At 37.8% G+C, this 26,420-nt stretch overlaps 2 protein-coding genes across 2 annotated transcripts; one reads left to right on the top strand and one right to left on the bottom strand.

The window, feature by feature from the left end:
* Nucleotides 1-2,577: 2,577 nt before the first annotated feature.
* On the bottom strand, nucleotides 2,578-14,125 carry LOC127625729 (ubiquitin thioesterase OTU1). The gene is made up of 3 exons (XM_052101093.1): nucleotides 14,079-14,125; nucleotides 7,983-8,207; nucleotides 2,578-4,523 (listed from the first exon to the last, which is right to left on the bottom strand). Exons 2-3 carry the CDS (start codon nucleotides 8,188-8,190, stop codon nucleotides 3,826-3,828), a joined length of 906 nt encoding a protein of 301 aa, XP_051957053.1. The 5' UTR covers nucleotides 8,191-8,207; nucleotides 14,079-14,125; the 3' UTR covers nucleotides 2,578-3,825.
* Nucleotides 14,126-20,728: 6,603 nt separating this feature from the next.
* On the top strand, nucleotides 20,729-25,960 carry LOC127625733 (small nuclear ribonucleoprotein E). Its single transcript, XM_052101098.1, has 6 exons — nucleotides 20,729-20,759; nucleotides 20,844-20,905; nucleotides 21,169-21,195; nucleotides 22,384-22,446; nucleotides 25,351-25,429; nucleotides 25,534-25,960. Exons 2-6 carry the CDS (start codon nucleotides 20,852-20,854, stop codon nucleotides 25,587-25,589), a joined length of 279 nt encoding a protein of 92 aa, XP_051957058.1. The 5' UTR covers nucleotides 20,729-20,759; nucleotides 20,844-20,851; the 3' UTR covers nucleotides 25,590-25,960.
* The last annotated feature ends 460 nt before the right edge of the window (nucleotides 25,961-26,420 follow it).

Here is a 26,420-nt window from a genome sequence, read left to right as displayed (position 1 = left end):
TCTGAATACACCACAATATTAAGCACAAAATAAACCTCCAGCAAATCATATTTTTCCACCTCAGGCATCAAAGACCTTTATTATTTCTATTTTTTGTAGCACTCTCACGGCGAAATCGTCAGGATTCGTGTGACATTTCTAAATTTGGCTAATTATTATGATCTGGTTCGACTGCACTCGATGTCTCTGAACATCGTTTCCATCTAAATCGCAACATTTACTTCCTTCTGTCACACACAACATCTTCGTATCATGTGTACACACTCTTCTGATTGGTTAAGTTTAAATAAGGGGTTTGAGTAAGGGCATCATATTAATAAGTATGTCCTTCACGCCTTGTGAGCTGAACCCACGATTCCGCATTAGACACCCGGGAATTTGCACGTGATGAAGTAATTTAAAGACTGCAAACGTAACATTTATTACAGTTTTCATATTTTTTGTGAAGCTACAAAGACTGTGTGTGATGTCTCATAATATTCGTTAAAAAATATATTAAATTCAGATTTTAATTAAAACCCCTATATTTTTGTGTTAGCCCTTAACATGACAGGATGTGCTCAACAAACAATACATTGATTTTTAATCAACTCTCCCACCATATGCTTCTTTCACTTTCACTTTAATATCTTAATTTCATGTGATGGGGTTGAGTTGTTGAGGTTGAGGTAGACAAGACCCATCTTACTATAATACACTTCAAAATATGAAAACAAATTATGACATTTCTTGCCTGTTTTTGCACCACACTGTTGAAGAAAGCTGTCACTCCTGGTTAATAATGGCACATTGATGGAACAAAACATTTTATGGGCTGAAAATGGTTGGTGTGAGGGGATGATTTTAGACTGATGGACAAAACTTTATTGTCTTTTTTTTTATTTTTTTAAATCATGCAATTTTGGTAAAATATCTTTCTCAGCAAAGGAACACAAATGTCCACATTAATGACAAAAATTATAGAGAGTGTGCACATAAAAAAATACAAATTCTAGGTACAAAATCAGTGAAGTGCCTCAGAGACATGACACAATGCTTGGTTTAATACAGAAAGAAGACATTCTTTAATGATAATGATTATTTTAATGCAATAAATATTTTAATTAAAGCTGTCAACATTTCAATTTACTGAACCACCACTTAAAAAAAGTCTAGGGTTCTAAAATATTGCCGAATCCCAGAAATTACCACAGACATACCAGTTAGAAAATACTTCCGCCAGGCAAAAATCTGATTTAATAGTCATTGCCACTTGAGAAAGAATTACTTTTACATTAAGTGCCCATCAAGGAAAAATTCACTAAGCAGTTAAGTGAGATTCTTCTATCAGCACCATTATTATCCACATCATAATGGAGCATTCTTGCCACATTCTGAAACATTTTAAAATCCATTTGTGAAAAGATAAATGACTATGAGTTGTATGTTGAAAAGGAACAATTATTATGCCACAGAATTTTCATTTTTCTGAGAACTATTCCTTTAACATGAAATAATACTTTTATTTATAACAAACAGGATTTCTTAAATCAGTGGAGAATCCCTTTAAAATTAATGTAAAAAAAAAAAAAAAAGTAAAATTAGTGAGTGCAACTTTAAGCCTGAGCGCTTAGTAAAGTAATAACACACCTCTCAACTACTGTAGATGTAGACTGATATATCAGTTTCACAGAATAATTGGTGCAGATACTTTGGAACTATCAGTTATTGGCAAAAAATGTATTCCGAGTTTCCTTTTTTATTCCTCCGTCTTCCTCAAGTCTTACATCATTGACAATATTCATCCATATTTTTTATCCTCACTTCAATGCATATTTTGTTATTTTGATTAGATAATCAATCTAAATGAAGGACATTGAATGATAAATGTGACTATGGAAACATGCCACGTCAGTACAACTTTTCTTGAAATTCATATCTTGTGAATAGTAATAATAAACCTTATTTCTCATTCAACTTTATCTGGTAAAGTATATACACAAAAGTATACACGTTCATCTGGTGAATATATAAGCTATAAAATGCATAATTTGGTTAACACTTAAATATAGAGCATTGCAAGAGAGCCAAGCCTCCACCATTTCAAAATAAGAATCCGAGTGTTTTCTGCATTATGCAAGAAATCTTATTTTTTTCATGATTGGGATTTTGGTTGAACAATAAACTACATCTGGGATTTTATTTATTTAGGACTCTTTTCTGTGCCCCATCATAGTAAGAAAAAACGAAGCATTTTTTTTTATAAATCATTCTATATAACGATTTTAAAAACTATTGGCCGATTAATTGGTTATAGGCCTTTTTCAACACCTTAGTTATCGGTATCTACAAAATACACTTTCGGGTGACCTCTACCCTCAACAAACCACATAATTGGAGGTATTATTCGTGTCTGTAACAAACACTTCTAGTGTTATGCACCAACATGGTTAGGAGTTTGTTCAAATCCATAATCGTTCGTTTGAGCAATTACACATAATGACGCTTGCTTAAGCAGCAGCACTAATGAGTTATATATATTGGGCAAAACACTTCTATGTACACTTAACAACCACACAAGTATATACTGTATATCAATTCAAGTTTATTTATCATTAACCCAGTATAACCAGTGATTGTGTAGCAGTGAGTGCTGTGCATGCAGTTTCTCACTCAAAGATACCTTGGTGTGATAAAAACAATGATTACAGCAATTTAAAAAAACACTGCAAAAATTAAAACAAAAAGTCCTTTGGCCTTACCATGACACCATTTAAAAAAAAAAAAAACAATGCTGGAAACTAGTAAATAACCGTGAGGACAGTTCCTGACTGAAAATACAGGCACATGTATATCCTCAGACATTGCAAAGTCTCTTATTTCTAAAGTTCATCCACACACTAATACACTATAATACTTTGCCACACTAAATGTGTTCCTACAACTCAGATATCACCCCTCTAAATGTGCCTTTGCACACAGAGCAAGAAAATGTAAAATATGACACATTTCTCTATTTAAAATACACTACAATCACTCTTCCTTACAGTATTTAATTGCCACTTGAGAAAGAATTAACACTTTTAGTGTTACATTAAGTGCCCATCAAGGAAAAATTCACTAAGCAGTTAAGTGAGATTCTTCTGTCAGCACCATTGTTATCCACATCAATGTCAAATCCATGCTTTTGCAAATCTTACTAGCACTGTGAAGGTGTGTAAAACTGAATCAAGAATTCAGAAACAGACACATCTCGTCTTAGCTTAAATTTGATCTATGTGATTATCAAGTAACAGGTACAATAGAGCCAGTGAAAATAAGACTTTAGGTAGTGCCATCACACGATTCATAACTGTGCGATATGACCTTAATAACATGGGTGATATAAATACAACAATGCCATGATTAACTTAGAGATAATGGAGCATTCTTGCCACATTCTGAAACATTTTAAAATCCATTTGTGAAAAGATAAATGACTATGAGTTGTTTGTTGAAAATGAACAATTATTATGCCACAGAATTTCCATTTTTCTGAGAACTATTCCTTCAACATGAAACGATACATTTATTTATATAACAAACAGGATTTCTTAAATCAGTGGAGAATCCCTTTAAAATTTGGTTTGAACCAAGGCTTCGTTGTCATGTCAGGCAACAGATTCAAAAACACTACTTCAAATAATACTAAATTCTATAGTGGAACTCTCCACGATAAGTCTCCTGAAGCTGCTAGACAATGTGAGGTAGAGGTACAGGCAGCAGTGAAGGAGCGGGTACCATGTCAAGTGGCGTGGCAGTGGTGTAGTAAATTTGGGGGTGATTTCAACAACAAAGCAAATGGTTTCACACCTCCCCAAAATTGGTGTGTCCGGTTTCCTTGGCGTGCTCCCTTGCTTCCTTCTGCCCCACCAGGCCAGTCTGGCACACCATGCAGCGCAGCGCAAAACGGTTTACATCTGTGTACTGCCGTTTCCTCCGTGCCTCATCCGCTAATTCTAGCGCCTGGGCCAGAATGATGTCATCCGTTGTGGAGAACACAGTCTGCGGTGGAACGTCTGAATTAGGCACCACCTTTTGGAGCGGGTCGTAATGGATGCCGTCGTAAATAAGCAGCACACGTTTGGTATAACCCGCATCCTCACCGAATCGGTCGACACGAACAGTTTGAGTGTCAACGACACAAATCTCGCACTGGTAGAACTTTGAGAGTATAGAGACCTCGATGGCACCGCCCCAGGTGTCATCGCGACGGATCCAGCCACAGTAGTCCTCATTGGTTTTGCCCAGTACTGCCTCTGAATAGGCAGTGGGGTCACTGGCTACAATTTGTGCAATGAGCACTCGCATTTCAGGGGCGGAGGCTGGGTCGTATAAACCCCCTTCCATCACATAGTTCACACTTGTAAACAGACAAGAGTTGTCGGCAGGAACAACGCGGCGTACTACGACAGGGCCCAGGTCAAGACTGGGCCCTTTGGTCACAGCAGATTGTGTTTGGGGTTTGGGTTTGTTCTTTTCCTCTTCTACAATCAGTGTATCACCTATCAAGAAGGAAGCCAACAGTATACACAAAAAAATGTCAATGACCATTAGAATACATTGTTCATAAATAAATGCTTGTCCATAATTTGAATGGCTTTATAAACAAATCATTTCTCTATTTCAAGTAGTGGCCAACTGATATGGGTTTTTCAAATGGCTGATAACAATACCCATGTCTAGAGAGCAGGGTGGCCGATGACAAATATAATGCCAAAACAGTGCCTATGAAAAGTCATCATAACTTGTAAAAACCCTTATCATTTGTCACACTATACCATGAAAATGTAAATAAATTAAATATAAAATTTTCCAGCTGTATTTACACATTATAACCTTCAACATCAAAGTGAAAATAACATTAAATAACAAAATTAATTAGTGAAATACCTGGTTTATAGAAGTGATCAGCCCCCTAATGCAGCGTTTACACTACACAAGTTTTGTGGAGATCGCTGACAAAAGGCAGAAATCGTAGGCAAATCAGAGCTCGCTCCCATGAGCGACGATCGCAATGTTTGAATTATCAAAGAAGCGATTTCAGAGAAGCGTCGCTGATGTCAGTGAGATATCTAGAATGTTAAATATCTGGACCTGTCTGCGATTAAAAAACATGCAATGTGAAATATGTTTTGACTGAATACAACTGCAGCTTTTACCTACAGCCAATGAGAGAGCAAGAAACGGGGCATGGGAAGTTTCAGTGGGAGGAGTCCTGATGTACCTGCAACAGAAAATCAACTAGCATGGCTGCAGTATCAAGAAAGTCTCATTGGACTGAAGAAATTGAGGATATATTTGTGGAACATTGGCAGGAGCAACAATGCCTATTTGATGTTTCATCTGAACTGTACCACAACCGGGTGGAGAAAGAGAATTATTGGAGAGAATTTGCTATATCTTTTGTACAGCAAATAGGTAGATATATCGGTATGAGGTACTTTTTCATATTGTAACCAATAAAATATATGATGCCTTTAGGTGATTAAAAAAATACACATCATATTCTGAAATGTATAACATATGATCATGCATTCTGTTCATGTACTCTGCTGTGAAAAAGTAATTTGGAGTCCAGGCAGAGTCATCGAGCGTTCTTCAATAGAGAAATGTTTTGTAATTTGTTCACCAGTTACCGATCCGTCGTGTAATTTGAAAACGCTATGACATCCATGACAAGACAGACAGTTGTGTAATATGAACGGTACCACAATCTGACGTCTTTGAAAGTCGTGTGTAGGAGGCATAAGAGTAACCATTAACTTGCTCAGGTGCAACCAATCACCTTTCAGAACACATATCTGGCTAATTGGCCTCCACCTGACATCAACTGTTGTGGTTGTGAATACTTCAGTATAAAAACCTTTCCATTACTAGTAGTGCATGGTAAAGAATTCAAAAATTCACCATGTTTGGAAAGGGGCTTTCAAAAGAGCTTCTGGATAAAATTGTGGAAAGGCACTGGTTATGAGAAGGGTATACAAATATTACAAAGACTTAAACTATGCCTGTTCAGTACCAAGTACTGTTCAGAGCATTATTAAGAAGTGGAAAGTGCATGGCACCAACAAAACCTTGCCTAGATCGGGCAGTCCTCCAAACTGGATGAGCGTGCCAGGATATTGATCAGGGAAACTATTAAGAGGCCAACGGCAACTTTTAAGGACTTACAAGCCCTTATGACTGAGACTGATCCTTCTGTGCATGTAACAACAATCTCCCAAGCTTTGCACAAAGCATGGCAGCAATAAAGAAGCCTCTTCAAAAAAAAGTTAAACACCAAGTCTCGTTTGCACTTTGTGGGGGGAAAAAAAACACACACACACACAAAAAAAATGCCAAGTGGCTAAAGGATTTATGGTCAGATGAGACAAAATCCTACTTTTTGGACTGAACTCCAAATGCTATATTTGAAGAAAACCAAACACAGCACACCACCCAGAACATACCATACCTACTATGAAGCATGATAGTGGCAACATTATATTGTGGGGGAGTTTCACTTCAGTGGAGACTGAGCAATTAGTCAGAATCGAAGGAAAAATGGATGCTGCCATGTACACCCAATTTCTTTTCTCCCTAATTTTAGAATGCCCAATTCCCACATCTTACTATGTCCTCGTGGTGGCGCAGTTACTCATCTCAATCCGGGTGGCGGAGGACAAGTCTCAGTTGCCTCCGCTTCTGACAACATGTGGAGGCTCATGCTCATGCCCCATTGAGAGCGAGAACCACTTAATAGTGACCACAAGGAGGATACCCCAGCAACCAGGCCAATTTGGTTGCTTAGAGTCACTCAGCACATCCTGGATTGGAACTAACAACTCCAGGGGTGGTAGTCAGCATCAATACTCGCTGAGCTATCAGGCCCCATACACCCAATTTCTTAAGGAAAATCTGTGGCCCCTCTACTCGATAAATGAAGATGGGCAGGTGGTTACATTTTCAGCACGAAAATGACCCTAAATGCATGTCAAAAAAACAAGGCATTGGCTTAAGGATAGGAAGGTCAAAGTCCTTGAGTGGCCAAGTCAGAGCCCCTAAATCCAATAGAAAACCTGTGGATGGACTTGAAGGGAGCAGTCCATTGCCACTCACCCTGCCATTTGACTGAACTCAAACAATTCTGCAAGGAAGAATGGGCAAATATTCCCCAATCTAGGTGCGCAAAGTCAGTACAGACATATCCAAACAGACTAAAGGCTGTCATTAAAGCAAAAGATAGCTCTATGAAGTATTAAATCCAGGGGTATGAACACTTTTCATCTTTCATCATTTAAACATTTTTGGAACTGTTGCCCTTTTTTTTGGTACTTCAATGTTGTAAGACACAATTTGTAAGTAAAGCTGGAAAAAGGGGTTTTAATATCAGTCTGCAAGACAAAGAAAGGGACTATTCCAAAGGGGTATGATGATTTTCTATTGGCACTGTATATATAAAGTAATTTAATTATAGCAAATAATACACATGGTCATTCAGTGTCAACTCAACCAAAATTCCCCAGCTCAAATTTTATGCTGGCTTTTGGTTAAAGAAATGACTAAAGAAATACCTAATTTCACAAACCAGATGTGAGTCAAAAAACATGACCGATGGCTTTCGACCATTGAAAATCTGTGGCATTTTACAGTTTACACAAGGAGCCACATTTCTATGGGATTTTACCCAATTTTATATGGACTGACACCATTGGCATATAATGCAACAAGGGGTGCTGAAGTCAACTGATTTTAGTAATAGACCTCTGTTTCAAAATAAAATAATGATGCGATCACCTTTTCAAGGTTATTTTTTGGATGTGTTTCCTTTTACCATCAAAATCACTAACAATATAAGAAAACTGAAAATTTGCATTATCTATTGACAAGGCGGTCTGTAGATTTTGGAAAATATATTAGCTGGTATGACCACTTTTTTTTTTATCTGCCAATCAGACACTAATTAAACCTAAAAATCAAACCTGATTTGATAGGATAATCTTTAATGTGGGCTTCGCCATCACATAGATCCAGGCTGGATGGGGGATAGCCCACCATGATCTTCTGAACATCACATGGTATTCCTGTTAACTCCTCAATCTTGTCTTTTAGCTCCTGAACACAGGACTGGTGTGTAAGGCCCTGCATTAGATGGGTCCCATTCTTGGCCTTGCAACGTAGACGCAACATCCTCTACCTGTTCAGTTCTGAACACAGTTACAGACAAGAAATTCATTTGACTATACAGACAATGAAAACAACATGAAACTGAAAATAACTGTAATCTAAGGGCATTTTCACACTTGGTCCATTTAAGGGGTCTGATATGTGAACAATCCAAACTATCTCAGACCCCTTTAAAGTGAACCAAACCAAGATCATCTCGGGAGGTGGTATGGTTCGCTTGCAGCCTGCAGTTTGGTTCTCTAATAACGTGCATGGTGAACACAAAGCGCTCCAGGCTCGCTTGATTTTCTCTTTCGCGTAATGCCAAACATGTTTGACCCTGAGAGGTAACCCTACACCATTAATGATGATGCGCAGAGAAGAGACTCAACAAGCCACTTATTCTGTTTCTATGGAGATGACAGAGTAAGTTGCTGATAAAAACTGCTTAACCAGACCACATTAGAATGGCACAACAGTTAGAGATTACAATACGAATATATTACTATTGTTTTCAATGAATGGATGTTGCTCGATGCTGTCAATAGATAAAACCATGACCAATCATATTTTTTGGTTGGTAATAAAACTAATCTACCATAATCCATGTTTGAATTTCTTGAATTTTGCCTCTAAATACAGTATTAAAAAAAATACAATTCATTCAATTTAATGCATTACTTTTCCCTCTTAATTTATAAAAGCAAGATTTTATATATTTACACTATGTAATACGGTTCTTTTCTGATGTAGAAGATCAATAAAATATGTTTTATTGAACAAAGACACCTGTACTAAAGCAAATTATTCATTTTAAGGGTATTTTATTTCTCTCTCCCCCTTTTAACCCCAATTTGGAATGCCCAATTCCCAATGCGCTCTAAGTCCTCGTGGTGGCCTAGTGACTCGCCTCAATCTGTGTGGCAGAGGATGAATCGCAGTTGCCTCTGCGTCTGAGACTTCTTAACATTTAATATAGACAAAATAATAATAATTATCATACATTTTACAAAAACAACACAGTGTGAATGCAAAATGAACTGAGAACCTGTAATGGGTCAAGTGAACTATAAAGAGATCTGAGCCCACTTTCAAGGTCACAAATAGAGTGAATGCAAAGAGAACGTCTCGGTTATGTACGTAAACTTGGTTCTCTGAGACGAAGGGAACTAGACATTGCGTAGTAACGCATATGGGGAGTGACTTCATACACAACTTATTTGAAACCTCTCTATAATAATGCCAATATTTTAATATTGGCTATGGTGTTTGAGCCCCGCCTGTTATGGTGCGAAACTGACCGCTATAAAAAAAAAGGTGCATAGACACCATTTCCAAGAACTCGGGAGTCTTGTAGTGTGGCTAGCATTCGCAATGTCTCGTTCCCTTCGTCTCAGGGAACTGAGGTTACATACGTAACCGAGACGTTCCCTTACAACTCAGTCCACTTGACATTGCGTAGTAACGCATATGGGAAACAGAATCCCACACTACACGCCGCACTACACGACATAACTTCCCCGAGAGGAAACATGGCGGTGCAGTCTTATGGGACGATGACTGACATGAGCATGTCGCTGTGAGTGATCCTCATGATGGCCAGGAGAAGAACGCTCATAACAAATATATGAACTATAGTCATATAGTATAATTAACTCCTTATGAACCCAGTCGGGAAGGGAGTTTAATTATTTTGAAAGTGCTTGTGACATTATGGTAATTATAACGGCCTGAATGCAGGCGGTTGTGTAATGATGGGGAGACCTTACTTAAAGGGAAGGGCATAAGTATATATTTATATGGCCAATGAATAGCAAGTGCTCAAAACAGAGAGGGCTTGTGAAGAAAGAGACATTACGTCTAGGGTGTAAAGCCTTGCGAATGTGTTTTGAGAGGACCATCCTGCTGCAAAACATATGTCTTGTAAGGACACACAATTCGTCCATGCCCATGAGGAGGCCATGCCTTTAGTCCAGTGTGCTTTAACACCAAGACTGACCCTGCGACTCATAACCCAGGGTAATTGCATCAACAAGTCTTTGCTTGGAGACGGACATTCCTCTTGTGCATCCTCCATAGCATATAAAGAACTGATCAGACAGTCTGAACTGGTGGGTGCGCTCAATGTATGCATGTAGCGCCCACACAGGGCATAAATAATGCAATGATTGATGAATGCCTCATCTGAATTAAATGGAGGAGGGAAGAAGGTCAGAAGGTGAACCACCTGCGCTTTTAAGGGTGTGGTCAGGAACTTGGGTACATAGCCTTTCCTGGGTTTGACAGTGGCTCTTGAAAGACTGGGTCAAACTCAACATGAATTGTCCACTGATAATGCATGCATGTCACCTACCCGTTTTACTGAGGCCAGAGCTAGCAGCAGTAGTGCAGTCTTAATGGACAGCATGCACATATCAACAGAGTCCAAAGGCTTGAAGGGGGGCCCTGCGAGAGCTTTAAGGGCAAAAGTTAAGTCCCAAGTCGGAACTGTAGACGGCCGAGGTGGGTTTAATAGTCTTGCTCCATTAAGGAACTTTATTATTAAATCATGCTTGCCTATAGAGGGGCTGGTTTCATATGCGTGATACGCAGATATAGTTGCCACATACACTGAGCTTTGACGGGGTGAGTCCTGTGTCTAATCGCTCTTGAAGAAATATTAGAATTTAATGTATGGGGCAGTTTACTGGGTCCTTACTGTGTAAGAGACACTAATCAATGAACACCTTCCATTTAGTGCATAGAGGCATCTTGTGGATGGTGCTCTGGCTTGTAAAATGGTGTTCATGACTGAACGCGTCAGTCCTGGTCAGGGGCCACACATGAAGGTTCCACAGCTGGGGCTGGGAATGCCAGATTGTGCCTTGCGCCTGAGAGAGGAGATTCCTACTCAGTGGTATTTCCCATGGTGAGCTGTACATCATCTCCATCATTTCCGGAAACCATGGCTGGTTAGCCATTTCGGTGAAACTAATAGAACCATTTCCTTGTCCTCTCTGACTTTTCATATGACAGAGGAAATGCATAATTGTGTTTTGCCGGCCATTTATGAGCCATTTCGTCCACCGCCACCACAAATCCCAATGCTTTCTGAAACAAGTTTCAGTGGAAAGGTTCTCCCCAGTTTGAACTGCGATGGACACTGTAAAATGGCTGAAGCAGTAAGTCTGTGCTGGCATAACAAAGCCTCTGATTGCAGCAGTAAAGCCAATTGTCGAGCTAGTTCAAGATGTGCATGCCGCTCAGTCTCAGAGGGGTGATAACCGCATCAATGCACTTTGTGAATCTGCGAGAAGCCAAAGACAGTCCGAAGGGCAGGACTTGATATGATGTTCCCTCAAACGCAAATCTCAAAAATATCCTGTGATGTTGTACAATTTGGATATGAAAGAACGCATCCTTCAGATCTATCAACGCAAGCAAAACGTGTGGGTGTCCATGAGATAAGATCCATTTCTGAGTAATCATTTGGAATAGGCGCTTTATAAGTGCGCGATTAAAATGTCTCAGATCCAGGATTGGCCGAAGCCCGCCGTCTTGCTTTGGAACAAGAAAATAATGGCTGTAAAACCGTTTTTGAGCTTGACAATTTGGCACAATCTCTATAAAGGTTTTCACGATAAGACTGTGTATTTCGGCTCGTAATACTGGCGCGTCATCGGACGAAACCGTGGATGACAGAACATCATTGAAACGGGGTAGCCGGCAGGCAAAATTGGATCGTATAACCATGTTCGATAATTTTTACACCCATTCTGAAATACCCATTAGGGCTTGCCATGTATCCGCGTAATTGGACGGAGGGCAATTTGGTTTTCTCACCGTATGATATGATGCAACGCTCACTATAGGGAAGCGGTTGCACATAATGTGTGTGCTTTGAAGAGGAAAAAGGGGCTCTTTATTGAGAATGTGTGAGCATCTCGTGCATTTGCAACGAATGCTGTATTCTTTTTTGCACTTATTGCATTTTTTATTGCATTTATTTGAGTGCAAGACACAGAAACAACATTTTGAACAATATTTTGAACAACAATATTCCTTTCCAGACAAAAAATAGTGGGAAGATGGGGAACAGTGTTTTGTGTCTCCCCAATCAAGCCTTTTTTGGAGCAGACCCAGAGGGAATTGCAGGCTCTGTTTTCCGCTTCAAAGGGTTGTGACCATCAGGAGCGTTTTGCTGCACGTGCTGATACCCAGGTGCCTGTGAGCAGTCAGGTGCTGGATCGAAACAGAGCGAGGGCGAACCGGCTGTGATATACTCTGTGTGGGCATAAAGTGTCTCATAGCCTGTGATTGCTGCTGAATTGCAACATAACGCTCAGCAAACTTATTCATAGAGCTGCCAGAAAGGCCGGCTGGAGCATCCAAAAGAGTGGCTTTTTCCTTATCACTCATTTCTGCCCTGGAGTACCGATCCAGCTTGTTCTGCTGCTGAGTAAGTTTTTCCTGCCAGAGCAGATGTTTGTCGACACGGTTTGGAAGGACATCTTACTCGCTGGGCAGCAGTGTGCCGCTACCGCCTCCTCCACAGAAGGTAATTGGGCATAACCGTTTTCTTTCCCATGATCCACATTAAAGAGGATGGCGTCACTGTGCGAGCGCGCCATATAAGGTTGCGCGCCAGGACTTGAATAGTTCATTATGAACTTTGGGGAAGAATTATGCGGGATGCTGTCTGTTAACGGAGCATCAACCTCGTGGCCCCACCGTGCCTCCTTGTGTGAACCCTCGGGTATCACAGAAGAGGCGGATGGGAAGGTGCGAGAGGCTGAATCATGAATCATGTAATACTCTACACCTGCGGATGTGCTGCAGAGAATCAGGATGCTGAGGTCCATTCACCAGCGAATTGTCAAAGCAGAGAAATATTCACCGGAGTACTGCAGGGGAGCAGAGATTTTACTCATTGCCATGAAGATTCCATCCGCTGACTCATGTGTATCGACGGCGAAAGGTAGAGGGCTTCGAGATGAGATGATCGTTGTCTTGAAGGAAGAAATTCTGAGGAAATAGTGTCTGTGCACCTGTTTTATAGTGATCAGTTTTGCACCATAACAGGCGGGGCTCAAACACCATAGCCAATGTTAGAATATTGCCATTATTATAGTGAGGTTTCAAATAGGTTGTGTATGAAGGCACTCCCCAAATGCATTACAATGTCAAGTAGACTGAGTTGTAAGGGAACTGGGTACTTTTTTCACTCTGTTCACATTTTGGTCCACTTAAAGGTGTCTGAGTTTGTTTGTTTTTTTTTAAAGAGGACCCAAGTGTGAAAACACCCTAAGAAAGCATGAAAATTATTAAATGCAAGCTAGGGAATAATAGTGCGTCAAACTGACAAAATGCACCTTTTTTTAACACAATTTATTGGTTCATTCCTATTCACTGGGAAAAGTTAACAATTGTAAATCAAAGGCAGCTTTTGTCCTCATACAAAAAAGCTGAGGGTTTTACAGTCTATAAATATATACAGAAAATGTATGAAAAAATAATAAGACATTAGAAAGCCAATATCAGTAAATATACAGGACTGATATTACAGTTGATCTATTTTGTATAGATGGGCAAAATAAAAGCTCTAATCAACCAACCAAATTAAATCAACTAACATAAACAAAATGTTCTTTTTATCATTCCTAAAGCTTTGTAACGCTATTTTTGCTCCCTGATGCAATAGTAGATAGAAATTAATAGTTAAATGTCAATGATGTTGACAACAATCTTAGCTTGGCTAACTAATAGCAGCAGCTAACGTTATAGAAACCAACTGGTAGATATTTAAATCCCATGAATATTTACAAACATTATTTCACTATAAAAACATTTTCTAATATAAAAAAGTGAAATACGGTCTAACTGAATGAAAAACGGCGGGTAATCTGCAGTTTCGCCGAAGATAAATCACTCACCGCTGATCGCCTCCGAAACAACAACTGACCTAGCAGAAACATGCGCATTACGTCACACATGTTGTGCTTTACGTCACTAGCATTACACAGAATGGAAGGAAAGTTTTTATTTTTTTTTAAAAAAGGTGCAGTATGTAAGATTCAGAAATATGAAGGCATCTATACATTGCACCTATAAACATCAACATTATACACTTTGTATAATTAAACATATTAAACCTACAACAAGGAGTGTACAAAACCACTTATACAACATGACAAAAGAGAAAAATAAATAAATAAATAACAAAACAAAAATAAAAAAGTGCCAGGGGGAGGTAGGAACATACTGTATTATATAACATAAAATACACATAAAAATCTAATAAATATTTAATAAATTTACAAATATCTTTATAGCTTTTTTTATTCAGAGACTCTAATATTGTCAATATATAGCTTTACTTCACTATTGCATTTATAAATGTCAAATTTATTCAGAATTATAATTAAATTAAGGAGATAAAAGTAGTTTTCTTCTTTTGGATAATTGGTGAAGCCAAATAGTACATTAGACCTCAATAGTGAAAAAAGGACTTGGATACTGAATATTGTCAATAATATATATATATATATTATACTATTATTGTCAATAATATATATATATATATATATATATATATATATATATATATATATATATATATATATATATATATATATACTAAATAAATCACATGTACATAAGTATTCACAGCCTTTGCCATGACACTCAAAATTGAGCTCAGGTGCATCCTTTTTCCACTGATCATCCTTGAGATGTTTCTACAACTTGATTGGAGTCCACCTGTGGTAAATTCAGTTGATTGAACACGATTTGGAAAGGCACACACCTGTCTATATAAGGTCCCACAGTTAATAGTGCACTGAAGGTCCCAATGAGCACAGTGGCCTCCATCATCCATAAATGGAAGAAGTGTGGAACTGCCAGGACACTTCCTAGAACTGGCTGCCTGGCCAAACTGATCGATCAGGGGAGAAGGGCCTTAGTCAGGGAGGTGACCAAGAACCCGATAGTCACTCTGACAGAGCTCAAGCTTTTCTCTGTGGAGAGAGGAGAAACTTCCAGAAGATCAACCATCTCACAGCACTCCACCAATCAGGCCTGTATGGTAGAGAGGCCAGACAGAAGCCACTCCTCAGTAAAAGGCACATGACAGCCTGCCTGGAGTTTGCCAAAAGGCACCTGAAGGACTCTCAGACCATGAGAAACCAAAATTCTCTGGTCTGATGAATCAAATATTGAACTCTTTGGCCGCAATGGCAAGCGTCATGTTTGGAGGAAACCAGGCACCGCTCATTACCTGGCCAATACCATCCCGACAGTGAAACATGGTGGTGGCAGCATCATGCTGTGGGATTGTTTTTCAGCAGCAGGAACTAGGATACTACTCAGGATCGAGGGAAGATGAATGCAGCAATGTACAGAGACATCCTAGATGAAAACCTGCTCCAGAGTGCTCTGGACCTCAGACTAGGGTGAAGATTCATCTTCCAACAGGACAATGACTGTAAACACACAACCAAGATAACAAAGCAGTGGCTATGGGACAACTCTGTGAATGTCCTGGAGTGGCCCAGCCAGAGCCCAGACTTGAACCCGATTGAACATCTCTGGGGAGATCTGAAAATGGCTGTGCACCGACGCTCCCCATCCAACCTGATGGAGCTTGAGAGGTCCTGCAAAGAATAATGGGAGAAACTGCCAAAAAATAGGTGTGCCAAGCTTGTAGCATCATGCACAAATATACTTGAAGCTGTAATTGGTACCAAAGGTGATTCAACAAAGTATTGAGCAAAGGCTGTGAATTTTTTTTTATACATTTGCAAAGATTTCAAACAAACTACTTTCACATTGTCATTATGGTGTATTGTTTGTAGAATTGAGGAAAATAATGAATTTAATACATTTTGGAATAAGGCTGTAACATAAAATGTGCTGTGAATACTTTCCGGATGCACTGTGTATATATATATTGTTTTACATTTCGCCACAGAGTAATAGATCATTTTTATTGTCCTCAAATTGGAAATTTGTTTCCACCGTGGATGTGTAAAAACATAAACACAACAGCACCATACATATTAACCATCAAAACAATCACAAACATAGAAAAAAAAATAAAAATACAAGATCATACAACTATAACTAGTGGTGGTGGCATAGTGGCTAAAGCACAGGGCTGTTAATCAGAAGGTTGCAGGTGTGAACCCCACGGCCACCATTGTGCCCTTGAGCAAGGCTCTTAACTCCAGGTTGTTCCGGGGGGATTGTCCCTGTAATAATTGCACTGTAAGTCGCTTTGGATAAAAGCGTCTGCCAAATGCGTAAATGTAAATGCAACTAATGCCAGAGCATAAGATGGCATCACAATGGCTGATTACCTATGTGTTTAAAACTTGTATAGCCATAGGAACAAAACTCCTATCATAACTGGTGTTTCAGCACATAATCTATACCTCCAGCCAGAAGGAAGGCGGATGAAATACTGATAAAGTGGATGGTCTGGATCGCTGTCCATTTCTGCATATCACTGCCACCTTTTGTCATATCGCTGCGCAGTTTTGTGGCCCTTTCTGCATAACGCGACGGCTCATTTCAGCCCGGTTCTCCTGATGGCCAGTCCGCCCCTGATTGGCCCCAAAGTGCGTCAGCCCACTGGAAAAATGCCCGGTATGCCAGATTACCAGTCCAGTCCTGATTAAACCAATAACAATTGAGTACTCTGAGTAATTAGAAAATGTCAAATAAATTCTTCATAAGACAATAGTAAACCATCCGCATTATTTAACCAGGTCTTATAAAAGAGATATTTGTTTTTAAATAAATATATTTATCATTCCAAATAAATTAAAGGCGAGGAGAACAATTATGCTTGTAAATTAAAGACCAAGACAAAAGTGCTTGTTTGTGAAAAGCTAATAATTCTGCTGGAATTTTATCTAGTTACATAATAGAACAAAATTAAGGCCATCGTTTTCATATGTATTCATAACTGCAGAGTTTCTGGTATATAATGTGTTCAGTTTTTCCATTAAAAAACCTTTTAATGAAAGATCTCTTTGGAGCCAGAGATTCAGTTTCCTTTTTGTTTTATCAATTTTGGTGTACAAATCAAGAGAGCATCCTTTCAACTGACCTTTAACAATAATAATTTCTAAATATGTGACATTGACATTTTACTGGGATATTAAAAATACTAGGTAAGTCACAGTCTTTGACAGCCATGAGCTCAAATACATATATTATCTGATATATAAACCTATTTTGTAAATCAACCATTTTTAATTTATCTTCATCTGTAAAGTTATTTGTTTGATCCGACTGCTAGCAATGCGACTGCCAAAATCTCTAAAATACTTTGAAACTTGTGGTGCGTGGTAAGTTGTACATGGATCGCGGAGAGTAGCATGAGCCTCCACGTGCTGTGAGTCTCCGCGATGTCATGCAAAGTGAGCCACGTGACAACATGCGCAGATTGACCATCTCAGAAGCGGAGGCAACTGAGACTTTTCCTTCGCCACCTGGATTGAGGTGAGTAACCGTACCACCATGAGGACCTGTTAAGTAGTGGAAATTGGGCATTCCAAATTGGGGAGAAAAGGGGATAAAATATATATATATATATATAAATATAATTTTTCTATGTTAAATATATTAATCAAATAAGTAATCTCTATCTGAACAGTATCTGAACAAGTTTCCAATAGGATGGATTGGGATGCTAAAGTAAGTAGAAATGTGTAAACAAAGATTAATAGCTTTGTGGTCAGAAAGAGGGGTTGGAAAAATATTAACAGAGACATTCTCTACATTTACATTTTTAGACATAAGCCAAAGGTCAATTCTTGACTGTCTGGGAAAATCATTATTACTCCAGGTGTAAATTCTACTCTTTGGATATTTTTGTCTCCATATCATGTCAAATTTCTCCATAAATGTTTTCATTAGAGAGTTAATAGGTGTGGCATTTTTAGGTGGTATACGATCAAGCATATTATCTGGAGCAATATTAAAATCCCATCCCATACATAGAAGAGGGGTAGTAAGTTCAAGTTATTGTTGCATATATTTTACTAAGCCAATATATATTTAAAAAAGTTTAAAATAGATAAAGACTGTCTGTTTTTTTTTGGTTTTTTTTAGCGATGCACCACGTGAATCTAAACTTCACATTTTTGGGCGGTTGTCCTTTTATACATTTATTTGCATTTGTAAGAAGAAGAAGAAAAAATATATATATATATATATATATATATATATATATATATATATATATATATATATTTGATATCAAACTTTTATTGCTCTTTGCCCAATTTTACATTCACCAAAGCAAATTCAGTAATAAAAAGCCCTTATTTCTTGTTTTTGAAAAAGAACTCAAGAAATATATTCAAACCATTTTATCTTCAAAGAACACCAAGCCCTTAATGGTGTTACCATGTGCTTCATATTTAATATTCATAAAATAATATTTTATGCTTTTATACTTGTATTTGTTCTTTTGTATATATATATATATATATATATATATATATATATATATATATATATATATATATATATATATATACACACACATATATTTAAGCAATATCACATGAGCAAGAGTGCGATTCAGCCACAGGCCGAGTGCCGTAGGTAATTACTGCAGTGCTGATTTAGGGCCATATAGCATGATTGCAAGTGTGATATTGCTTAAATACAACAGTTCAATGAACAAGTACATTTTTACAAATTTAAAGAAACTTAGCACGCTCATAAAAACGCATTTGTGCATGGAACTATTTTCTTAAATACGCGATGATCAGAATCTGTCGTTGCTGGTTCAAAATAAATGATGCGTCCAAGCCTCTGTTAGTAATTAAAAAATGTCACTTCAGAAATAATATCATGGTTGTGCTGTTTCTAACAAGTTATTGGATAAACAAGGATGGATGGATGTGTGTGTTTGTGTGTGTGTGTGTGAGAGAGAGAGAGAGAGAGAGACGGAGCGTGTACAATCACCTGTTGTCACTCCCAAGTAGAGATGCTGTCAGCTTTCTGAAGATCAGCTTTCTCAGTGGAAAAATAGCATCCAAGCGGGGGTCATTCTCCCTATTTCGTGGTAGCCGGTGCGCAAGAGTTGATCACTATAGAATCCGCAATGTCCGCCGCCATTTTAAACCATTTAATTAAAAATGAATCTGTCTGTTGTGTCTCTCAGCTGTGATGAGCTGTAATGCTGAAAATGTTCTTTAAAGCCTTTTAAAGCTATTTCCTAGCTTTAGTAGTGTAGTAGTAATACAAGCGATCATGGAGAGCTGTTTTATGTAGACACTGGCTGACGCGGATTCACTTCACGTCATCTAACTTGCTCATATTACACACAAAAATAATCTTTTGCCACTAACTGCTGGCTAACATATGTAATGTAAAAAAAAACACAAAAAGTAGCTCTTAACACATATGTACTGCTCTTACACTTTAGTTTAGAATGGCACAAACACAAGCAGAGTGATACACACACAGTGAAGAGTCAGAGTACTGATGGTGCCAGACCATCAATGCTCATGGAACGTCTCTCATCCAATCAGATTCAAGGACCGAACTATATATATATATATATATATATATATATATATATATATATATATATATATATATATATATATAATACCAAGAATAAGAAAAAATCACTACCCTAAAATTGTACAGTTCAAAATATTTTGTATTTTTTTGATAACTATATTCATACTTTGAAAGCACCACTGTAAAGGATTGAATATCAATGTGATTTGATTTGGGGATTAATCCAGTAGTTTCAATTTCTAAAAAAAATTAAATAATTTGTCAGCTGCAACATTTGAATCTACTTCAAAAGAATGTGAATATTATATCAATACAATGGGATATGACAAAAAAATAAATAAATATATATATAAAAATAAACGGGGCTGTCAAATTCAAGTAAAGTCAAGTAAAACCCATAAAAGCACTATGAAAGTGGTCCAAACGACTCTTTCAACACTGTTAAATGATCAGTCCATTTAATGAAAGAATCATTTATCACTTATTTATTGTGATCAACCAATTCATTGAAAAGATCCAAAGAACGATTCCTTTTCAAATTGAGAGGTCTTCTACCTCCATGAACTAGCATGAATGTGCCAAGGAGAGCAAGGACAGAAGTTACGATTTTTTTTAGTGGAGATATTTCAGTCTTTTCCTCACACATTTATTGTCATTTTAGAGCTTGACAGACCCAGTCCTCAATAATCTTCATAATACGGCAAAGAGTGGCCAGAAGAGAGAACCATTTACCGATTTCCCTATTTTGTCTTAGATTCTCCATGGCTGTTCCATCAGTTTGCTGTCGCTGTTATGAAAAGCCCGCGGAAAGAAGGCACTATAATGCGCATTTGTTTTATGTCATGGCCACGACCCTTGTGCGTCGCTGTACTGAAACCCCTGTACTTTAGTGAATGCCAAGAGGGAACCTGTGAGTAATGTACTGTACTCGTCTTGAATGTTGTTGGAATCCACATGACTGTAATTTCTCTCCCAGCCTCAAGCGGCGCTACAAGCAACCAGTGGTTTAGCATTTATTGCGTCATTCAACTTCCGGAACTGCGCGGCCATTGAAACAAAGATCCAACGTGAGAATTTCGTTTTCGCGCTAATAATTATTTCATTCAATTTTACGTTTATCACTTTCATCTTAAAATATCTGTGAATATTAGTGAGAAGAATGGCGTACAGAGGACAAGGACAGAAGGTGCAGAAGGTCATGGTACAGCCCATTGTATCCTTTCTTACGCCAGAACTTAGGTTTTATACAATGATTATCCTTTTGTATAAGATATTGTAAAACACGTCTTCAATTAAATATTTGTACCTACATATGAGATGTTTGCATCAGTTCAGTGTTTATACCCTATGTTGATTGAGATGAGCAGTGCAAATGAACGTAACGCATGCATTTATATTTGAATCGTGTAAGTGTTTGTGCTGTCAGTATGTTGTTATTGTGTTTATTTTTGTTTGCTTCCTTAACTTCATCACCAGAATCTTATTTTTAGGTATCTACAGAATGTAAGTTCATGTTTTATTTACTTAAGTGATAATTTGTTAAATACATAAGCAATATACACTGGCGGCCAAAAGTTTGGAATAATGTATTTATTTGGCTGTTTCTGAAGGAAACTGGTAGTTTAATTCACCAAAGTGGCATTCTTCTGATCACAAAGTATAGTCAGGACATTACTGATGTAAGAAAATAAATTTTTGATCAAATTAAAGTATTTTATTGTTACCTTATCCTTGAGTAATCATGCTAAATTGATTATTTGTCCTAGAAAACCACTTGCCATTATACCAAACACTGCTGAAAACTATTTGGTTTGTTAAATGAAGCTTAACATTGTCTTTGTGTTTGTTTTTGAGTTGCCACAGTATGCAATAGACTGGCAAGTCTTACGTTCAATATTAGGTCAAAAAAAGAAACCGCTTTCTCTAGAAACTCGTCAGTCAATCATAGTTTTGTGGAATGAAGGCTATACAATGCTTGATAAGATTTCATACAAAAGTATACACAACAGTCTTCAAAGACAAAGGACAACTGGCTCTAACAAGGACAGAAAGAGATGTGGAAGGCCAGATGTACAACTAAACAAGAGGATATGTACATCAGTGTCTCTAGTTTGAGAAATAGACGCCTTACATGTCCTCAGCTGACAGCTTCATTGAATTCTACCCACTCAACACCAGTTTCATGTACAACAGTAAAGGGACAACTTGGGGTGCAGGCATTATGGGAAGAATTGCAAAGAAAAAGACACATTAAACTGAAAAAGAAAAGGTTAGAGTGGGAAAGAAACGGACATTGGACAACTGATAATTGGAAAAGAGTGTTATGGACCTTAATCTCATTGAGAATTTGTGGGATCAGCTAGACTGTAAGGTGCGTGAGAAGTGCCCGAAAAGACAGCCACATCCAGTTGCACTTGCCATAGAAGCGTGGGGTGAAACGTCACTGGAGTATCTGGACAAACTGACAGCTAGAATGCCAAGGATCTGCAAAGCTGCCATTGCTGCACATGGATGATTTTATTGATGATCTCTTTGAAGTAGTTTAAGAATTTCTGATATTCGTGATCAGTTCAATGCCACTTTGGTGAATAAAAATAACAATTTCTTTCCTCGAGAGCAAAATATGTACATTATTCCAAACTTTTGTCCACTAGTGTACATGAATACTAATATTAATTTCTCTCTCTGCAGCGTTCTCGAATCCAGGTGTGGCTTTATGAACAGGTCAACATGCGGATAGAGGGCTGCATCATTGTGAGTAAATGCTACATCTGTAAAATGCTTGATTATCATTGATGTGTGTAGTTCACTGGAAAGTGAATTGGCCCTTGTGCCAGTTTTACATTTAAATTTAAAGTGCAGATAAATATATGAATAGTGTATGAATAAAACACTGAGTACAATGCTACATATGACAATTCAGTAAGCAACGCAAGTTGATTAGACACACAACTTATAACAGTATTTACAGTAAATATGTGACAGTGTTACCAAATGCAGTAAGAATATTGCACTATACATGTCAGTGTTTCATACAGACTTCAGCTCTGGTAGCGGGGGTAAATGCTTTTAATCTTTGTCTTCTGTTTTTGATCAGTCGTCATGTTTTATTTTCCACAATCAGACACAATGAGAAGACACAATGGAAAATATGCATCTCTAAAGGCCCGGGTATACTTCCAGATCGTGCCAATCTGTTGCCGTTTTCAAACCGGGATGGGTGTTTCTAAACTATCCAATGAAGTAGGGAATCTCTGTATAGTAGGCAAATCGTGTTAAGCGGTTGAAACACAGCCATCCCTGTTTCAAAACAGCCACTTATTGGGAAATGGCCATTTTTGTTCTGCTGAGTCATAAGTTGCAGCGAATACGAATGCGTTCAAGGCATGCACACTCCAACTGCTTTGCGACTGCTCTTTTAGTACAGTCAACGAAGGCGAGATCGCCGACTATGCACACAAACAAGGACTGTCTACAATAGTTATTTTCTTTGAAAATGTACACTTATGAATGTAACATTTTGCAAGGAATAGTAATAAAATAATTATAAACTTAATATAGAAAGGGTCTAGTTTCAAGGAAGGTTAATATAAAGGTTTGGGTAAAAATTCCTTTTTACAAAATATTTAATGCAATAAACACAATTCCAAAATAAGTGGACAATTGTTTCTTGAAATTGATGACAAAAGTAGCAGTTGGGAGAGATACTATTATTAAACTTCGCAAAGTTTATAATTTCTGGGTAACAATTAAGCATAATCTTAAAAAAGTCTTTTTTTTTTCTGTAGAAGTCAGAATTTTTCCATTCTATGACATTGAAATTATTATTTGAAAAGCTACTACACACAAAAAATAATTGATCTATAAATATTTGTCAAAATTGGGAGGGGAGCATAAAGGACCTTTGGGACCACACTTGAGTAATTATTTGACAATCAGGAATTGTGCCATAAATGATAGCATACTCTCTTGGGGGGGATTGGAAAAGAGAATTCTTTCATAGAGTATTCATAAGATAAGAGGACACCCTTCTCATCTTAAAGTTGACATATTAAGATAATATTCTTATCAAATCAGTTGTGAAGAAAAATAGATTTTCATCTGGAATTCTTATTATTCCAGATGAAATAACTATGTGGAGAAAAGTTATGGTTGTATATAAGGGACCAGAATAATAATGCTTTTTTATGAAAACTGGCTAAAGCTAAGGGTAGTTATAAGATATGGTTCATAAAAGTGTAGGCCTCCAACAGAATTGAAAATGTGCTTTGGAATGGTGTTCCAAAGACACATGATTTTGTTTTTGTTGAAAAAGTTATTAAGAGTGGAAAAATCTACTAAATCGGTAGTAAGATAAACCCCCCATGCATTAAATATAACTGTATTTAAGATGTAAAGTCGGGGGGTTTACTTTAAAGATGCTCGACACCACAAGTTTTGCTTCAGAAAAAATTTATAATGTGTATAACGGCCACCCCTGGCCACTCCCTATCTCCGCCTCTGCTTCACATGGATGCAATTGTCCTTGTTAGTTGGCTGATGAAGGTTTTGTTTGGCAATTAATTGATAGTCTATGTATTCCATTTCAGGAGTGTAGTCCATTATTAGACCGAGGGGATGCAGGCAGAGATCAGTTAGGTACATCTCAAATCAACTTGGCCTGTAATTTTGGTGAGGTCTATCCTAAGTCCAAGGTTCAGGCAATGGCATATGAAGTATCTCATGTCTGATGATTGGAGTTGGCATCAGTTCATACTCTGAAGTCCATCGTAGTAGACTGAAGTGACGTTTGGCTGGCACCGGCTGCTATTAGTCATCACACAGTCACACGTAGCAGTGTAGTTCAACACGAAGCAGGAATGGAGCTGGATCCAGCTGGTTCTGGTGACCTCAGGATAGGAGTCTCGAGGTTGAGACAGGGAAACAAATAAAATAATATTTGCATAGATGCCATTCAATTTATTGCAAAGTTAAAGATCAAGATGACTGTTTCTGGTTCTGGCAGACCTTACTAAAGCAGCCTAATTGGAAACACCCCAATGTTACATCTTAATTGCAGTTATATTTAATTCATTATAGCTTTAATAATCTAAGGGGATAGATTGAAATCGCACCCTGCTGATGCACACTCTGTAGCGGGGACACATCTCTCGAGTGCGCACGCTTGCTGCAGCTAGATTATAACGTGATGGCTTGTGACTTATTGAATCTATAATATATGTGTCATCTTTATTGTTAGTAAGCACAATAAAGTAATATAACCTTTTAAGTCAGGGCACAAGCTAAATAATCGGTTAAGAGCAAATGATTAATCTTTGCAATAATAGTCGAATAATTATTCAAAATAATCATTAGTTGCAGCCCTAATTCTTGGTAAGCAGACTATGCTGATGAAGAAATTGAGTTACAAATATGGTTTGCATTCCGGTCAGCAATTCAGACAATCGAAGTATACTTTGGCCTTTAGTAGTCCAGTTGTGCTTTTGGTAATCCAATTAACAATTTTCACACATGATTTCAAACTGACCTGGGTTTTTCCACACCCACTAAATTGATATTACACATTCCTTTCTGCCAAACACTTCATCAGTGCTTTCACTAAAGTGTATGTGCCAATTTCTATAAACTTAGCTAGCAATTTCTTTTTTTTGATTAAAGGGATTCGATGAGTACATGAACTTGGTTTTGGATGACGCAGAAGAAGTTCATATGAAGACCAAAAACAGGAAACCTCTTGGTAAGTATGAACTTTGTTATAGCGGTGAGTTATCAGCTTCTGAGAAATAAAATTAGCTTGAAGTAAATATAATATAACCTTTAACATATTTTCCTCTCCAATAGGACGGATTATGTTGAAAGGAGACAACATCACGTTGCTGCAGAGTGTGTCTAATTGATCACCTGTTGGGAGTTCTTCAGAATTTAGTTTTTTTGTTCGATTTTTGGATTTACTTTTTATTTTCATTCATCAATATTTGCTTATTGACCAATGGTTATAATAAATGATGTGGGAAAAAAAATTCTGTCTTTTTCTAAATCTACAAAATGTAAATATTTCTTTCCCCCGCTATTTCAGACTACTGTTCTTGCTGTTATAAAACTAACCTGCGCTAAATGTTGGAAGTTCAACATTAAGAAGTTATCTTGATGCTTGGCCATGTTCAATTAAATTTGTATCTGAATACTTTTCAAAGCAATTTAAGTTGTAGCCTATTTGCGCTTGTGAAAACTAGCTAATCTTCAAGTCATAATATATAAAAGATTTAGTCCAGTCAAAAATGTCTGCTCAGACTAGTAATGTATTTTTCTTTGTGGCTAATAATATTTAGATCTACAGCCATTTTCACTTTTTTTTTTTTGTTTTTAAGCTAATTTGCCCAAATTGTTTGCCCCCCCCCCCACACCTTTTTACGTCATGAGTTTGCATCCCTGCATTTTAATAGGTTTTGCATTTGTTGCGTGTAATAACGCAAAAAAGGTCACTTTGACACCTAACTACAGCAAGTTGTGTAACCACAAGAGGGCAGTGCATTCTTGTGTGTTACTGTTCGTACTTATTCCTTTGGGTGATGTGTCTAGCTGTACGGTTTATCTGTCATGTGCGTTGTCTCGTTTCGAAGGCTGCGTGCTAGGTTGGACGCAGTATGACGGCCTTCACAGGACCAACGGAACGTAACATGGTTGCTATGACAGCACGCCACTCTTTAACAAGAGCGAGCGCTTCGAGG

The sequence above is a fragment of the Xyrauchen texanus genome, chromosome 32 (genome assembly GCF_025860055.1).
Source record: "Xyrauchen texanus isolate HMW12.3.18 chromosome 32, RBS_HiC_50CHRs, whole genome shotgun sequence".
Lineage (NCBI taxonomy): Eukaryota > Metazoa > Chordata > Actinopteri > Cypriniformes > Catostomidae > Xyrauchen > Xyrauchen texanus.
This window is presented reverse-complemented; position numbering and strand designations above follow the sequence as displayed.

Bases quoted from the DNA above. Each gene is read 5' to 3' on its own strand.
- LOC127625729 (XM_052101093.1), bottom strand. From the start codon at position 8,190: ATGTTGCGTCTACGTTGCAAGGCCAAGAATGGGACCCATCTAATGCAG. The intron at 4,524-7,982 runs GTTTGATTTTTA...CCTTCTTGATAG, and splicing joins AGATTATCCTATCAAATCAG to GTGATACACTGATTGTAGAA.
- LOC127625733 (XM_052101098.1), top strand. From the start codon at position 20,852: ATGGCGTACAGAGGACAAGGACAGAAGGTGCAGAAGGTCATGGTACAG. The intron at 20,906-21,168 runs GTATCCTTTCTT...CTTCATCACCAG, and splicing joins AGGTCATGGTACAGCCCATT to AATCTTATTTTTAGGTATCT. The intron at 22,447-25,350 runs GTGAGTAAATGC...TTTTGATTAAAG, and splicing joins GGATAGAGGGCTGCATCATT to GGATTCGATGAGTACATGAA.